Raw genomic sequence first — 18,125 nt, forward strand, 5'->3', positions numbered from 1 at the left:
TATATTTAGACTCTCTAGTTATATGATATAAACATTTGCATGCATGTCAGACATTTTAGATTAAAGGAGGAATATACAAAATTCATAAATGATAGATACTCATGAACTAAATAAGGGAATTTAGTGGCTAATCTGTACAAACTTGTACCCTTTGAGTGTGACTAGCTACTATGCTAACCTTTCTCCCACTATTAAAAAAAATACTAGTAGACATATTATTGGTCTCACCTAGTATAGCTTCTTGCTGGAGGATGAAAAATATACCTTGTTTTCATATTTTAAACTTAATGAGCTCTATGAACTCTGAGGAACATTAAATCTCCATGAGTCCATTCAAACGTTTTATCCCTAGATGCTCTAGCTAATGTGTTTGCCCCTATCACCAGTCCTTCTTAAAATACAATGTTTAATCTCCAAATAACGTCATACCTTTAGAATAACTACTCCCTTCATATACCTTTAGGGAGGTTCTCATAATAGCAAGAAAGGAGATACTTGTCAAGTTCTGTGTTTACAAGATCTAATCTCCACAAATCACTGTGCTTGCTGACAAGGGATGTTACTTTACATGCAAAAGAAAATTACAATAAACACAAAACACTATTGGGTTTACTCATGTGAACATCTAATGCAAGGAACCGTATGCTGAGCAAAATGCAACACATTATTTATCAGGTGTTATAAAATGAAACTCCTTTAGGTGGAATTTTTCTCTCCAACTGAGGAGAAAAGTAATTGTTTTAATCCTAACTGGAGATGGTTAAACATATCAGTTTTTAAGGGAGTCTTTAATACAATGAATCTGGTTGAAAAGTGACATTGCAGGATATAGCATACCACACACAAATTAGTTTTCCAATTTAAATGGTTTGGCAAAGGTAAAGATATATATTATATATGTCATTTTGCACATGTTACATTCTGAAAGCAAATTACATTTGAGCCATTTTTTTTTTCTAGTTTTGCCTGTAGCACTTTGCAATAACACCTTATCCTTAGGCAGTTTATTTCCCTGGAGAATCACTTCCATAATGTAACAATTGCCTATAGAGAAGAAATTTTAAACTATGGAATTCTGGAAGAAAACAAACAAACAAACAAAATGTCTTTATAGTGGCACATGTTTAATGTTCAGAGGAAATTATATAATTGAGGTTAGAAAACTTTTACTAATCTGAGATAGCGAAGTTCTTACCTAGGTCACAATATCTGAGAACTACAGAGATTAACTGTATGTTAATTTAGTCAATTGCAAACTGGAAGATAAAAATTTTGACCTTTAAGAGGATAAAGAGAAGTCATTATAATTAATAAATAAATGTTTATTATTTGTAAAACTTGGCCTCAAACTCCAATTGTAATGTCTGTTCTGAATGGACTTTAGGTCATATAAAACTATTCAATGGATTAAGATTGACAGATCAAGTGCTACCTAGGGATAGTAAATTCAGTGGGTGTGCACTGGTTCCTGTTTGAGAATATAGCTGGAACTTCCAACTAATAAGATCTCCATGGTATATTATTTGGATCTTAATGAAAATTAGATAGCAAAGCCTAAATAGGAAAAACAACAACAAAAAAAAGTTTATTGAACTGACTAACTGTATTTCGAAATCCTTCTTTGTATACTATAGAACATGAAATTTCAGGTTTGGGAGTTTGAAAGCTTAGCCAAAAGCTCTAATTTTTATTCTTTTTGGCTTTCAGCTTCTAGTACTTAAAAGTCAGACAAAATTTACATTTCCTGTCTAATTTACAGAATTGTTGTGAAGAAAGATAGTGTAACATGTGCAAAGATGCTTTATAAACTAAATTTTATAAACTAAACAGAATATACAAATAATAATGGTTAGACTCCTATATTTGGTTTTCAAGAAAACTTCACTGAGTCCCTCACTCATATTAGGATAACTAATCTTTATCTGGATTTAGGGAATGAGGTTTTGATGGCAAGGTTCTTCCATATAACACTGGGGGAAAATGTCCATACTGGGTTAGTTTTGTGATTATAGGTCATAGGTCTAGATTCCTGGATGGCACTTCTACAGTTGGAGAGGAATTAATTCGCAGTTCCGGTGCGCTGTTTTCATTGCCTGATGCCTTTGAGGCATGTTGATTTAGTCATGTTTGCTTTAGATTTGTAACCTGGGAAGAACCTCCCAAGTTAGGTATCCAAGTTATAGGTACTATTCATCCAGCAACCTGTCCTATACTCCTTTATCTAGTTATGATTAATGAGAACAAAATCCTGTAACCATACATGTCCTTTATACTGAAACTGAAGTAAGTTTAATTTTTCAGTACACAGCATTGTCATGCATATACCTAATCTCTATACAACCATATGAATTCTTTAACATACATTTCACAGTTTCCTCTTACTAACATTGTGGATTTCTTTACTAATAAGTGAATAGCTCTAACGCATGAATTCAAAATTACATTGTCACTTCAGTCTAGCATACACTGAATATAATATGCTTGAAAAACACTTCAATGTTTCCTTTGTTCTTTCCAATGCTAATATCTAATTTGACCATCAATTTCTTTAAATTACATTTACTAGGAAATCTCACATTTAAAAAACTTATACAAGAATAAGCTAGATTATCACAAGAAAACAAGGAAATGAATTTAAGAATTCAAACTAGTATACGTCTGGAACATTTATCTTCATGGTAAACATTCACTTTATGGAAATCCCACTTTGCTTCATTTAATTAAAAAGCTGAAAAACAAAGAACATTATTTACTTAAAATAAGAACAAAACATGCTTTTCATTCCGTTCTAAATTCGTACATGTAAATATAACAAAAATGTCATAATTATATTAACTCAGCTCATTTTAATTTTTATATCAGGTTAATTTCTCTAAACTAGTTCCTGTAACGGGGTCAGATTTGTGGTGAGAACAGGTCAGGGTGGGGTAAGACGCTGATACGAACTTGCACTTGTATTGTTTAAGTTTGGATAAAACACCCTATTTCTGTGAACCACTCTCCTTGTTGGCTAGATCAATAGTTAAATCAGCATTTAAACTGACAATGTAGGGGAAATAAAGGGAATTGATTGAAACAAATATTCAAAGTGGGTCATTTCAGTGCCCTAAGGAAACCAGTTTTTTTCTCATCATTCAATTTGTAATTCATTTGCTTACATAAACACTTTATCTTTTTCATGAAATTTATTATTTCATTATATTGAATAGCCAGAAAGTATACACAGTCATTAAAGTTTTATCAGAGCCTGATGTGTCGTTTCAACACAAATACATGCTTGTACATATAGAAATAAAAGAAAAAGGTAACAATTATTTTTTATTTTTAACTTCCCTAAGCAAAGCTTTTATCTGTACATAGAAATATATTTAAGTTTGTAAAAAAATAAGTCAATTTAAATAACATTACTAAGCTTTTGTTTGATGTTTATGCCTTTCTGCTAACATGTGATAAGTTTTTTGTTTTTTTTTTTAAGTCTTAACAATATAACTTTGTAGGATAACCATAGACAAATTCATTTTAAATATTAAAAATGAAATTATTGGTTACTATAGTTGAAAAGTCAAGTAGTTGGAAAACTAGTACTTTTAATTATTTGGATGTTTAAATTACAGTATCCTAGGCATAAACTTCTCTGTCTTTCTGAACCTCAGTTTCCTCATTAGTGAAAAGAATGCTTGTTTTGGATGATCACCAAAGTTCTTTCCAGTGCTAATATTTTATGATCTTGGTGGTACTATGATGGTGTTAAAAGTAAATATATATTTAAAAATATTTTATTATAAAACATAAGCATCGACATATTATATATTTAAAATATATAACAAACGAAAACATAAAGTGTGCATTACAAACTAAAATAATTACTCTGTATCTGTTACTGAGGAATTACTAAATTAAGAGTTATAAATTATGTGCTGGCATCTACAAGCAATAAGACACTGACTGTATTTTTCAAGGCAACAAGTTATGACTGAAGTACCGCAAGGTAACCATTTCCATGAAGAATGTCAGAGCAGTAACCGCAGTCAGAGCACTAAGCTCCAGTTGCTGTTCAATCTTCCTTGTCCCTAATAACATGGGTGGCAAAGAAGTTAGAGGTGCCACATGTAAATGAACTCTTTAGCATTTTCTGCATTTAATAATAAGCTTGCCTGAAGATAAAACTATCTGAAGAATGAGGGATGATGAAAAAAGAAAACTTGATCATAAAATATTTTAAACTGTAATTAAACTTGGAAAAATGATAACTTAAAGAAACTGAAGATTTGTAGTTTTTCTTTCTTTAGTTTTTTAAACGACAGGTCTGAACATTTCAAGCTATATAGCACTAAAGATAACCTCTTATCACTGCTAAAAATATTACCACGATAAAGCAAAAACAGTCATTTGACTGTTTATGATCCTGTTATATTTCCTAACTTTATCTGCAGCTAGAAAGGTTCAAAAGGTTCTATTATCTTTCCTAATAATGCTTATCATAAAAATGTACAAAATGCTTTCATGTCATACATAAAAACTGTCAAAAATACTAAAAGCTGAATATATCCCTCTTATTTGGAATGTACTTTTCAGTGTTGCATGGTTGTCTGCATGTGCAAACACTCACTACCATGATTGGTGTATTCTGAAGTGAATGCATGGTCAACTTTAACTCAGGCAGCAATATAAGACAGAAGCTACTTGGCAAGGCTAGTGACTTGTACACAGGGAGATTAGATAGCAGACCAGAAGCAGCAACATATGCCTCAGAAGCTCCCTGTTCTCCTAACCTAAAGGGGTGCAACCCTTCCCTTTTAGTCTGCGTACCTTCATTGTTGCTTAGAGCACTATCAGGGATGCAGAGGGCGCTGTGTAGACAAAGAAAGAATGGGATGAGGATCCCAACACTTTTCTCTGTTAAGTCTGGCTCTCTCCTAATCTCTCCCTACAACAGCAAACATTCAGGATTTAGATAAAAATGCAGTTCCTGATTTGCTGAGTTCTGTTCTAAAGGTTCATTAGCAAGTTTATTACTGGAAATTCAAAGTTTTTCTAGAGAACATTATTTAAAGTGGTAGTTCTCTCACATGCAGAACTAAAAATGTCAGTTGCAATCAGTATTTCACAAAGATGTATATTGATCATCTATAGTGTGGATGCATACTGTGCACAGATGGGTGTTACGAGAAATGGGATGACTGAAAATCATGGCCATTATGTTTCTTTTCCAGAGGAGGGGAAGCCCTGGATACAATTAAGTGTAGCACTGTGATATACTTGATATGATGGCAAGTCAAATGTAAAGGAATTTAGAAACAAGTAAGCAGAGCAAAACTGACTTTGAGAACAAGTGAAATGAAGGGATGGGTAGCCTAGGCTGAAGGAGCTGATTGAAGAAAGGTACCAAAGAATGAAAACACGTTAGGTGTTGTGTTCATATGGCTAAACCAGTTGTCGGCATACTCTGTAAAAGGCCAGAAAGTAAATATTTTAAACTTTCTGAGCCATAGTTTCTGTTGAAACTATTCAACTAAGCTGTTTTAGTGCAAAAGTAGCCATAGATGATACATAAGCAAGTGAATCTGGCTATGTGCCGATAATACTTTCTTCATGGACACTGAAATTTGAATTTTATATAATTTTCACATGTCAGAAAATATTTTTTCCCAGTGATTTAAGATTGTCAAAACCATTCTTAGTTTATGTGGAACACAAAAATGGGCAGCAGGCTAGATCTAGCCGACAAAGCAGGCTGTATCCTGACCCCTGCACTGAAGTGTACTGTAAGAAGAAATAGAAGAGACAGATGGGACCAAACTTAAGAAAAAAAAAAAAAGTTAAGGGGATTTATTGAATTATTACATAGGAATTATTACAATGGAATTATTACATAGCTGGTAAAATCATGTTGTAGAATATTAGTTAATGCCACTGAAATATGATCATGATGTATGGAAAGAGAAAAAATATGATATAATCTTTTCCTAGGTTCTAAATATATACAAACCTAACTGTTGACATTGATAACTTGGGTGTTGGGATTATGAAAATTTTATTTTCTTCATTTTGATTATCTGTATCTTCTGGAAGGAACATGTATTACCTTTTTCCTCCCCTTTCTTGTTAGCCAAAATCAAATGGATTTTGACGAAAAAGCAACATAATCTACGTATCTTAAAACAATTCTGCATTCCTCTAGAATAAAGGGTAGCTTAAGGAAGATAGTGACTACATATAGGGAGATAAAGTCAGGAGGTTAGGTGATTGTCTGAGAAAGATACTGTGTACGATAATTCAGTAGCAGGAGTGGGAACACAAAGTGATTTAGGCCAAAACGACTCCAAAGTTTCTGTCTTGTACAACTGAGAATAATGGTGTCATAGGGAAAATGGGGAAAAGGGGAGAAACAAGTGTGGAAACAGAGATGGTTTTGGACATGTTGTGGGTGAGGGATAAGGCCAGGATTTGGTCAGTACATTGGAAATGAGGAGTAACCCCGAAGGGAAGAGGAAGGTGGAAGAGTGTCACATTTACAAAATCCATGGTATAACATTTCAGAGGAGCTGGTCAACTACAGTGCTGAAAAGGTTATGAGGATTGGACAATGAGAAGAGACCTCTGTATTTGATAAGTGGGTGGATCACTGGAGACCCATATGATATGTGAAGCCTATTTGTTCCTTTTCTCTTCCTGTGATATATCTGAACAGGCACCAAATAGTGGTTTGTTTTATTTTTGCTTTCCCTTCTCTTGAAGTATTCTTTTTGTTCTCAGAATGTGCACAGTACTCTTGAACAAATGAATACTGTCCGATTGGGAGCTGACTGAATTCTCTACTGAGATCTTCAGCGGACAGAATTTTCTTGTGTACAGTTTTTAGTTCCTGTTTTCAAACGGGAAGGAAAGGAGTCAGGGAGAACTAGTGGTTACTTAAGGGCACTCTTTTTCACAGAAATCACTTATACGGTTAAGAGGTAGCTGCTCGGATTTCATTTTCGTATCCAAATTAAAAAACAAAAAAAAGTGCAGAAGGAAGGAAAAGCCTTGCTTCTTTCCTCACAGCATGGATAAACCACTAGCTGGGTGTTATCGCCGGTTCCATTGGCCTTGTAATGAGTGGAACTCACTGCTTCACTGTTCTTAGGATTTTTCAGCCTTTCCTCCATATTCATAAGTGTTCTAAGCGGATGCCACGCAAAAGTACATTACGGCTGTCAGCCAGATTTCTTCAGCCAAAAGCCCTGGGCTCTTTTCTTTGTAATAGAAGGTTACTGACCCCAGAAAAGTCCTCATGTTGGAAGTAAAAAAATCTTTTAAAAAGGCCCAAAGAAATTCAGGGCTTTATTAGGAGTCGGGAGAGATCTCTGGGAATGAAAACTTTTCTATATTTATAGTTACACAGGGTAACTGTCAAATCTATAAACACTGCTAAAGCCACTTGTATACATAGAGAATAATGCTCAGGTAAGAGCTTTGATAACATGATTATTAAGAGTTAAGCATGGTCAGAAACATGGATGCTAGGTCTGGAGAAAAAGAACAATGATCCTAGCATGTAGGGTAAGGTTGAGGTAAAGACAAAAAACGCTAAGACCATTGGAGCTTCCATGCATGGCTGAATGGTGGACTTTCTGCCAGAGTAATACACCTGTATTTTTACAATGCACGTAACTCTCTAGAGCTACCTTTGATGTAAAGTGTGCTCGGACTGTGTTCTGGTTTGAGGGCTTGGAATGTGCAGTACAAAATCAAAAAACCTGGATTTTGAATTTTCTATAAAAACTACTTTGGATTTATGTAGCGGTTCCTAAGTATCTATTTCTTAAATATTGATTTAAAAAATTAGTACATGTTTAGAAGACTTGTATTTTGTTTTATTATCTTGGATATGAAAGTTTATGTTGCTTGCCTGTGAGAAAAGGGATTTGATTGGTTTTCATAGGTGGAATTAAATCTATTTCTATCAATGGTTCCAGTTCTGCTTTCCATCCTAAAGTAATAAAACAGAGAAGTAAACAAATGGAATTATATTTTGTTTGGCGTGGAGGGCATATGCATGTATATGAATATTACCAAGTTTCCCCGAAAATAAGATCTAGCTGGACCCATCAGCTCTAATGCGTCTTTTGGAGCAAAAATTAATATAATATTTTAATATAAGACCGGGTCTTATATAATATGATATGAAATAATATGATATGATATAATATAATACCAGGTCTTATATTAATTTTTGCTCCAAAAGATGCATTAGAGCTGATGGCATGGCTAGGTCTTATTTTCGGAGAAACACGGTATTGTTTAAAAAATATACTGTGTTTGTCAGTCTATAGCTGGAAATTTTTATTTGAGGAATTACACCTGTAACAGCTAAATACTAACAGCATAAGACTGTAATATGAGATCTCACAGTAAAGTTATTTTACATTTGTAAAACAAATAGTTTGCTTTAATTGGTCTTATGGGATAAAAATTATGGTCATTATTTGAGAGATGAGGAAAACTGAGGATCAGAGAAGATTAAAAGACTTGCCTGAGGTTACAGTTTTAAAGTGCCAAGGTCCAAATCACATCTTCTCACTCAAAGTCCAGATGACTTTCCAAACACCATAATGAAATACAACAATATGGAAAAAATAGTCCTTAAGATTCCATATGTACAACATTATTACAAGATTTAGCAGTGTACTCTTTATCTAGATAAGACAGAGATAGACAATGGTGCCTTCATAGCACGACAGCTCGTCTTTGAATCTTTGGTCCTTTACATCCTTCCTCAAGGTTGGAACTCAGCGTAAGCAAGGCAACACCAGGGAAATTCTTATCAATGACATGATAAGAATATAAGCAAAGACTATCATGTATAGCTACTAGAACTTCGCTCTTCTTAGAAAATGGGACAAACCCTAAAGTTAGTCTTTCATAAACAAAATGAATTCAGTGCTAGCACTGCAAAAAAAAATTATTTTTCTGAACTATGGCTCAGATGGTAATTAGATCAAATTCTTAATAATATTGATGTTTCACTGGTAGTTTCAAGGGACTCAGGAGTCCAATTAAATTAATCAAAAGATTCAGGGAAAAGCTGCTCTTCACTCAACTGAATCATGCAAATATAAAGTAACAGTTACTTAATCTTCAGTGTAAAGAAAAATCTTGGTTAGAAAAAAGAAGATTAAACATAAATGAGTTTAAAACATTCATATCAGAATTAATGATAATAGCATCAAACATTTATTGAGTAGTTAATATTATATGCCATTTACAATGTGCTCGGCAATGTGCTAAGTGATTTTACATGCATTCTCCCATGTAATCCTTACAATAGGCAAGTGTAGCATGTAGTTGTTTTCCATGTACAATGAGAAAATCAAGGTTTAGAAAGTTAAGTAACTTGTCCAAGGTCATACAGTCAGTAACAAGTAGGTCAGAGATTTAAATCACGAAGTTTGCTTATTGAAACTTAAAAGATAATCTAGGAGAATTTAGTGATGGTATGAAACAAACTGTAGGGAAAAAATCCTTAACACTAAAAAGTGGGAAAGTTTTAAGGAAATAGGATAAACATTTAAAGTAGACTTTTATGCCCTTCAACATGCAGATCGACTTAAAAAAAAAAATAGTGGTAATGAAGTACTAAGAAAACATGATGAACGGCATAAATGTTAGTTTTGTAAAGTTTAAGATTAAAATAAAAATGAAAATAGAAATCACTCCATATAGCAGAAACTACAGGTTGCAGATTAAACAGAATTCATAATTGGGAGGGAAAAATGAAAAAAAATTAGTTTAAAAATAATTCTAGACATAGTTCTGTGTATCCATGGTATTTCTTGGTACAAAAGTTATTAACAAAATCTTAAAAGGAAGACATTGAGGGCTCTAAAAGGCAGTGGCATCCACCCAAGAAAGTACTTTGGCTCTGGAGCTAAAGCCCACGGAGAAAGGTGATTTTTAAATTAGTACATGGTGTTATGTTCAAATGTGTATTTTCTCTAAGGGATGAGTTTTACCCAAAGTACAGATATTTTTGAGTTTTACCCAAACTACAGATATTATCTAAAGTACATAGAAGTGGAAGATTTTTCCATTGTTTTTGAAGAAAACTGAGTATTTGTCCTTGCAGCTATCTCAAAGTCAAGGATATGGTTTTGGCTGAGACCTTTCTTTTGCAAGCCTACTTCAATGTATGTCTCTCACAACTGATTAAGTTGATTTGGCTTTTGGTCCCCAGGGTTTATGATTCCTATAGTAGAGCCTAACTCTCTTGGAAGATGGACATCCATAAATATCTTTTCAGGAGTACTCAGGCCAGGACATACCTTCTGGTATATTCTGCAGGTTTTCCTCTTCCTATAATGATGGTGTCCTATCCTGCATCTCATTTTTCTCAGTCACTACAAACTGCCTTTATCTGACACGAGCAATGTTGGTTTGTTCGTTTTTTTAATCAAGTACTATAATGCTGGTGCCGCAGATAAATGCTTCTGGGAATGCAAAGTGTTCCTTAAAACTGTGGTGCTATGTTCGTAATTGACCAAGCTTCTTCTAGAGGATAACTTAGTGGGAAAGGGTCTCTTTTTCTTCCTTACCAACATCTCCCCTTTCAGGTATCCCAGAATTATTTCTCTCTTCCTTTCTCTCTTTTATTCCCTCACTCATTATTGCTTCTGCCCTCACTCTTGTTTTTTCTCCAGTGAACTAGTCGTATACATATATATTTTTTCGCTGCACTGTCAGGTTTTTAGAGTTTGGCTCAAGATTTACCCAAATCTCTGGTATATACTCTCTGCAATCCTTTTAGTAACACTTACTCTTGATGTTTTTCATTTCTTTATCATCATGATTATTCACAAGAAAGTTAATAAAATTTCTGAGAAAAAAAAATGCTTATTCTGAAGAAAAATGATGTAATGGAATAAAAACAAAACCCAAAGCAGTATCTACCATTACTAAGGCAACTTTTGTATATACCCACGTACTAGACATAAAAAGGAATAAATATTCGCAAATGCAAAAAATTTGTTTTCATAATTCTCCCCTCCTTCTACTATGTTTTGTTAGCTCAAAGGGATGCTGTAAATGTAGTGAAAGGAACATATATCGCATAAACCTGGCAGTGAGAGAATGTGAGTATAAATGCTCAGAGAGGGATGATTTGTGAGAGCTGTAAGGATTTATGGAAGCTTGACGAACCACTATATCCATGGAAAAGACAGAAGATAGAAAAGTGGATACAAATGAAAGTTTTAAGGAGGTTGAAAAGAAATATTAGAAAGCTTTATGTCATACAGAAAGAGACAGTTGAACTAAAAAATGATTTAAGGTGGATGGTGGAACAGCTGTGTAACTGAGTCATAACACAGCACAGCAAATGAGAGAGAGTGCGGAAGAGCTTTTTCAATAGCAGGAGCCTGCCATCCATTTCTCTACAGCCCCATGTCCCACTCTTTTAGCAAACCTCGTTTCCCAAGCTTCTTTGCTAGGCTCTGTTTGATTCTGTTTCTTGGCAGCTCCTCAGGGTTTCCATCTCAACTATGTCAAATTTCGTATTCACAAACCATTCTTGGACATGACTTCTATCTCTGACTTCTTACAAGAGATCTCATTTACATTTCCAACTCCATCCATGTGGCCAGCTGATGGCAAGCCCATCCCTTGTTTAGTCTGTTGGGGCCTGACAAGGGTGTGTGGCTGGCTACACAGTAAGAATGTTCAATGCCACCTTAATTTATAAATAAAATAAGCAAGCATGTACTCTGGTTCAGAAATGCTTATTATGTATATTTAGGGTGAGACCTAAAATACATATTCTGAAAAGCTCCCGAGGTGATTTATATGTCCACTCCTGGTAAAGAACCAGAGTAGTGGGGAGGAGGTATTATATTAAAATGACAACTACTCCTTGGGGGGGAAAATATATATAAACTTGAAAACTCTTCATATCACAAAAAAGAAAAAAAAATAGTGCTGTCAAATGTGACAATATTCAATGAAAGTAGTAAAAACTTAATTTTCTCTACTTTTCCACCTCATTATATTGCTCTGTCAGAGAATCTAGCTAGGGAATGACATTCTGGTAGGATAAGGTGCTTTTATATACAAGGAAAGCTATAATTTTCTCTTTACCTTCCCTCATTTCCTGACTCTTTAATAAACAGGGTTTAAGAAGAATCTCACATCTCTTACTATATTTTATCTTTTATAAAAATAGATACCTTTTCTTTGACATATTGTAAGTGCTGTCAATTGAAATGAATTAATTTTTAAGTGTGTTTGGCATCCTGGATAAAAAGAAAAAAGAATACAAATAATCTTTTATAGATTCTATTATAGAACACATGTAAGTCAAACTAACACTCAATTCATAGAGAACCATGATTCTCAATCCTTGGGTAGAGAGAAAGAGTAACACATAACCATCTTTCTTGAGTATACTTAATCTGGATTTGATTAGTCTGATCATTTCGTAGTTTCAAAACCAAAATTGGCTGGCTATGTGATGTCAAGAACAAAATAAAGAAACTGGAGGCTTTACTTGCCTGTCTTATTACTCTTGTAATTACTGTTGGAACTAATGTTTTTAAAAGTTCATTTACACTGCAGGAAGGATTTAAGGCAGACAATCCCACAGCTCAGATCTGATACATTTATTCCATTCCTTTAATATATTTATATTTAATGGGAGTGGGAAAAAGATAATTGGAAATGTGCTTCTGTTCATATAAGAAAAGAGAGAGGTAGGGTTGAAGAGTCTTATTTTTCCATTATAACCCCATAATCAGATCTCCTTGTTAATGGGATTAGTTTTGTCCCCCAGATAAAGCTATATATTGTTGCTACCATCCATGTAGAAACATTCTCTTAAAATAACTGTACAGTTATGTGGAAAGGATATAAGGAATGATGAGATTTTATTTTCTACCAACGTATCACTAGTTGTACTAACTCAGCAGAGTATTTAAAATCTTTGAAAAAAAGACATATAGGACCTTTACTTCTTCATTAGAAAGAAGGATGGGTTAAACTACTAAAAGGACTCCCTACAGAAAGAGAAAGTGGAATATTTATTTTTTTAAGAGAAGCTGAAGAAGGAATATGCTCAAGACGTAAACCTATGCCTAATTCATAAAATGACCAAGTATAATCTGGCACACTAATTGTATTGTGTTTTAGTAAAAGTTTAAAGTTTGGTTGTAACAATGTGGTCTCGGAATGAATTTTCACCATCTTCCCACCTCCAATCACGACAATATTTTGTTGAAAATTTTACATTATGACAACTTCTAATGCTCAGAGATTATTTTGTCATTTAATCTTCCCTTTCAAGTTGGCTTTTCTTATTAGAAAAAAGGGAAAACTTTGTAGATTTAAAAGCTGATGCAAAGTTTACTATACAATGAATAGCAGATGAGAAAAGTTTTGCAAGTTAGAAAAAAACCTGCAAATCAAGTCAAAATCATAACAGATAAATCAAGAGAAAAAAAAATTGAAGTCCACAAAGCTTCCAACCCATTTTGTTATATGTGTATGTATGTATGTGTATATATATATATATATATATATATATATATATATATATATATATATACACACTAATGTTTTTAAAAGTTCATTTACACTGCAGGAAGGATTTAAGGCAGACGATCCCACAGCTCAGATCTGATACATTTATTCCATTCCTTTAATATATTTATATTTAATGGGAGTGGGAAAAAGATAATTGGAAATGTGCTTCTGTTCATATAAGACATATAATATATGTCTCTAAAATGAAACTGTACTCTGCTTGGGAACAACAACCATGACTTATACTGTGTTTCCCCGAAAATAAGACCTAGCCAGACCGTCATCTCTAATGAGTCTTTTGGATTTACATTAATTTTTGCTCCAAAAAACGCATTACATAGAACTGATGGTCCGGCTAGGTCTTACTTTCGGGGAAACACAGTATCTCCTTTGTATAGTCTATGCTGAACACATGGTGGATGCTCAAAAACTTGCTTTACTGAGTTTAAAATCACTTGGCAAATGAGTTAGCTATTTTAAATCAATCCTTAAATATAGATTAACTATTGAAATTCTGTTTATTAGTTGAAAATGAAAGCAATCACATTAGTATAAATAATATTACCTGTAAGGATAGCCGTGGTACTTGGAACGAAATATCGAAAGTAGAAAACTGAAGAAAAAGACGACGAGGCCTAATCCCACTAGGCAAATTACTAAAAAGAGAGAAAATACTATTAGCATCTAGACACATGAAACCCAAATGTCTACATTTTAAAAATGCATTTAATTAATTACAGTATACTTACATGTAATAGTTCATGGCACATATAGGTACAACAAATCAGATAATCCAAAATATAATGGATTCATTATTTTCCACATTCTTAATGAAAATGTACTCTTTGGAGTATGAAAACAACAAAAGTGACTGATCTAAGTCTTCTGGTTGTTTTCTTAAAGAGTTCCTACAAATACTAAAATGCCCCAGGGGACAAAACAAAACAAATTATGTGATAGACCACAAACAAGATTATCAGCCCCTGCATTATGAAGCATTGGGTATATTGGCAGAGACATTTGCATTATTACAACGATAAATATAAATTCATTGTTTTCAGGGCCTGCAATATTTACAAAGAACACAATTTTAGATTACTGCTTCAGAAATAGCCTGTTACTTAGAAATAGTTCATCCTGGTGTACAGAAGGCGAGGGAAAAAAGCTTCGAGAGTGAGATAATATGGACTCTGTAAGAGTAAAAGCGGGAGAAGACCCACCCCCTAAGTAGCAGGTAATAGTGTCAACTTGTTATTGTTTGTTAGTTTTAACAATGGAACAGGGGCATATGTTATAGTAGAATGTGCTGTGCTCTAGGTTTTCAGTATTACCTTGTCCCAGGCAAGTTGACAATAGGAAAATTACTTTTTCCCTTTTCTCTTTTACTTAAAAGTAGATGAGTAATTATATGTACATTTATACCATATAAAATAAAATATACTCATATATTTAAATATACATTTATGGATATTTAAACAAGATTCATTGCTATTAATAAAATAGATATGTTTCTAATATTTAAAAGTTTAAAAATCTTAGACAATTAAACGCAAGTATGTTTAGAATAAAATAAATATATATTTTTAAAAACTGAAGTTTATTTAAATCTGTTCTATAAATAAGTAGAAATTAGAGTTCTCTCTCAGTAATAAACACTTAAGCATTCTTAAAAACAAAATATTTGCACAATACTTGTATCTTTTTATTAGTTTCAGGAAACAACTTAAAAAACACTGAAAAATAGCTGAAATAATTATAAAAGAAAGGAAAAGGCAAAAATAGATTAAACATACTAAAGCAGAGGACCATAAGGAAAATTAAACAATAAATAAAGTTATTATATATGCTTATAATGATAAATACATTTTAAAAAATTCTTCTAGCATATAAATGAAACCAGGTTTAATTACAGTCTTGGAAACCAGACAGTACAAAAAGTATGGTACTCTCAAGATACGGTCTAGAAATCTGTGTCAGTTTTCATTCAGCTCTGTAGGAATATCGTTCTCTCTGTTTTGAGTATAAATTGTTAAAAATCATAAGCACTTAATAGCATTCAGTTGAAACCTCTATGACATTTAATTTCAAACAATACTCATACGGTTGAACTTCAAATGAATATTGGCAGAAAAAAAACGGTTGCTGAACATCACAAAATGAAAAACACCTTTTTTAAAAATTGTAGAATATCCAAGTATGCCAGACATCAGGCACTAGATACAGCATATTAACAACTTTGCGTACAACAGTTTTACTAAACATAGACTTAATTACATGATGTTTTACTTTATACCTTCCCACATTTGGTATTTTTATCAAACACTTCTTCCTTTCCTTTAAAAAAACAAAATTTAAAAAATCTTTAAAATCTTTAAAAAATCTTTAAAAAAACAAAATTTTCAGAAGTTGGATATTCAAAACACTTTTCACTCCCTTTGCTGTTTTTAGTAGCTGCATTCGGTTATGCTCAATGGGAAAAGAGGCTCAAAATATGTGATCACGTAAGACAATATATTTATATCAATGCAGTGGAACAAAATAATGTAACTCAAGTACTTGTATATGGGGAAGAGTGAGGAATCGAGTGGGTAGTGAGGAGTTAGTCATCACTAAATGAACCACTGTAGCCCATCCAAGACTACATACTTGTAAGAAGAAGATGCTATAATGACACAAACATTCTGACCTGGCCAATAATAATCACAGTAGTTGTATTATATCAAAAATAAAAATCACACTAGAATCAAAAAGGAATAATTAAAAAATATATTTTCTCTCTCTCTCTCTCTCTCTCTCTCTCTCTCTCTAACTCTCTCTCTCTCACATACACACACACACACACACACACACACACAAATAAACAATTAGGCAGTGGGTGGGGGGCATTGGAATTATGTATATACAAATATCTACCAAGAGGGAAGATGGAAGTAGTGATTTTATAAACTCACTATCATAGACATTGTGAGATTAAAAAAATTAATACATATTTCTTACTATTACTTACCTTGATATGACAGAATACATATAAATATATAATCACATAAGAATTTGTCCTCATAAACATTATATGTTAATCCCAAGACCATCAAATTGTTTATTTAAAAGATATATCATAAAATGATATTCTGAACAATGCTTAACTAAACAAAGTAATGCATTTGTTTCTTACCCTGTAGTTTCTTTATAACAGGGTGTAGATAGAATCAAGAAAAATCGGAAGGTACACTAATCTATAAATTACATCCAAAACACTTCAATACTTAAGATACCTAAGTATTTAGAAATCAGTATGATGTACTTACTGACATGTCACCCTATCTAAAATCCCATAAAGAAAATAAGTCTTTTATTTTAAACTTCTTAAAAAATTATTAGTCTTTCTCAGTCATCTATGCTCACCGTACATAATTTATGGGTTTTAAGAAGGGTTCAGAAATGCAAAGCATATTGACAAAAATGTTACCTATAGGTTTGTAGAGGTATACTCATAAAAATCACACAGGGACTTGACATTAATTATAAAAAGGTCTGTGTCAGGAAATACTGAATTTAAGTCTCTCTGTACATTCCTAACCTATTCTCTTCAGGGAAGACTTTTCCCATGTGTTGATCTCCTTTCCTGCCAAGTTTTGTTACTTCACAAAAAAATGTTGCTTTTTTCTATCACCCCTTAATATTTTCATCAAAAGATAAAACATAATTAACTGGAACTTGGTGGAACTGTAAACCTTGGAATATCACTAGAAAAGGCAAATGCCCTGGAAAAGGTAGGATTAAGATATGCACCCTTTTAAAATGTTGATAAGAGGAAGTTAGGAGGTAATTAGAAAATATTCTAATATTTCAGTGTACAAAATCTAAGTGAAAACTTCTCCATCTGAGTCAGTCCTTGAATGCATACCTGATTGTTGGCATAGAGGACATATCATTTGCCAGTAAATCCGCCTCTCCCCACAGAATTTTCCATCTCCCCTGAAGGATGGATGTTTCTCCAGAGAACACAGCTTCAACAGAGATGGGTCAGGGCATCCCTGACAAGAGTAGATAGCAGCTTTCCTTTATGCGAGATTCCACAGAAATCACCCAATCCCATTTTGGAAGAAATATATTTTTAAGTATTTGCACACAGACATCCAAGAAATAGAAGCAAAAAACACCATACCCTTCCTCAAACTGGAACATTTCTTTACAAGTTAATGTTTACAAAGGACCTTTATTTATTTCCCATTTGATTTACATGAATCTTAAGACTAAAACAAAATTACAAAAATGCCAACACAGAGACTTACTCCGTCTTTTTCCAACATCTCCTTTGGATGTTGCTGCTTCATTTAGAAGAACCATCCCCATGGTGATAGCAGCATCTATAGCAGTTGTCAAGGAAACAGTAGAAACAGATGCAAATAAAATCTATTAATTTTTCTGGATCTGAACACAATGTGTTCTGTTCCAGAACAGTTAAATTACAAATGTAAAAAGATAAATAAATTTATTCTCTTCATATAACATAAAATTATAATTCTTTGTATATTTAAATTTGCCTTAATTTTTAAAATTATATAACCTAATAC

General features: G+C 33.1%; 1 protein-coding gene across 4 annotated transcripts in view; it reads right to left on the reverse strand.

Annotated features, from left to right (window-relative positions):
* Positions 1-1,103: 1,103 nt before the first annotated feature.
* The window catches only part of TUSC3 (tumor suppressor candidate 3), a 150,971-nt gene continuing 133,949 nt past the window's right edge, over positions 1,104-18,125 (reverse strand). For 2 of the 4 annotated variants that reach the window (XM_019738007.3, XM_019738005.3), the window contains 4 exons: positions 17,844-17,918; positions 14,117-14,207; positions 8,516-8,578; positions 2,596-2,728 (listed from right to left, as the gene is read on the reverse strand). In XM_019738007.3, coding sequence (XP_019593566.1) covers positions 8,560-8,578; positions 14,117-14,207; positions 17,844-17,918 — 185 coding nt within the window. In that variant the 3' untranslated portion in view covers positions 2,596-2,728; positions 8,516-8,559. Of the gene's footprint in view, positions 2,729-8,515; positions 8,579-14,116; positions 14,208-17,843; positions 17,919-18,125 lie in introns of all 4 variants that reach the window. The other 2 variants (XM_074329722.2, XM_019738006.3) reach the window with 1 other exon arrangement.

The sequence above is a fragment of the Rhinolophus sinicus genome, chromosome 16 (assembly GCF_057876585.1).
Source record: "Rhinolophus sinicus isolate RSI-liver-muscle chromosome 16, RSI-T2T, whole genome shotgun sequence".
NCBI classification, from domain to species: domain Eukaryota; kingdom Metazoa; phylum Chordata; class Mammalia; order Chiroptera; family Rhinolophidae; genus Rhinolophus; species Rhinolophus sinicus.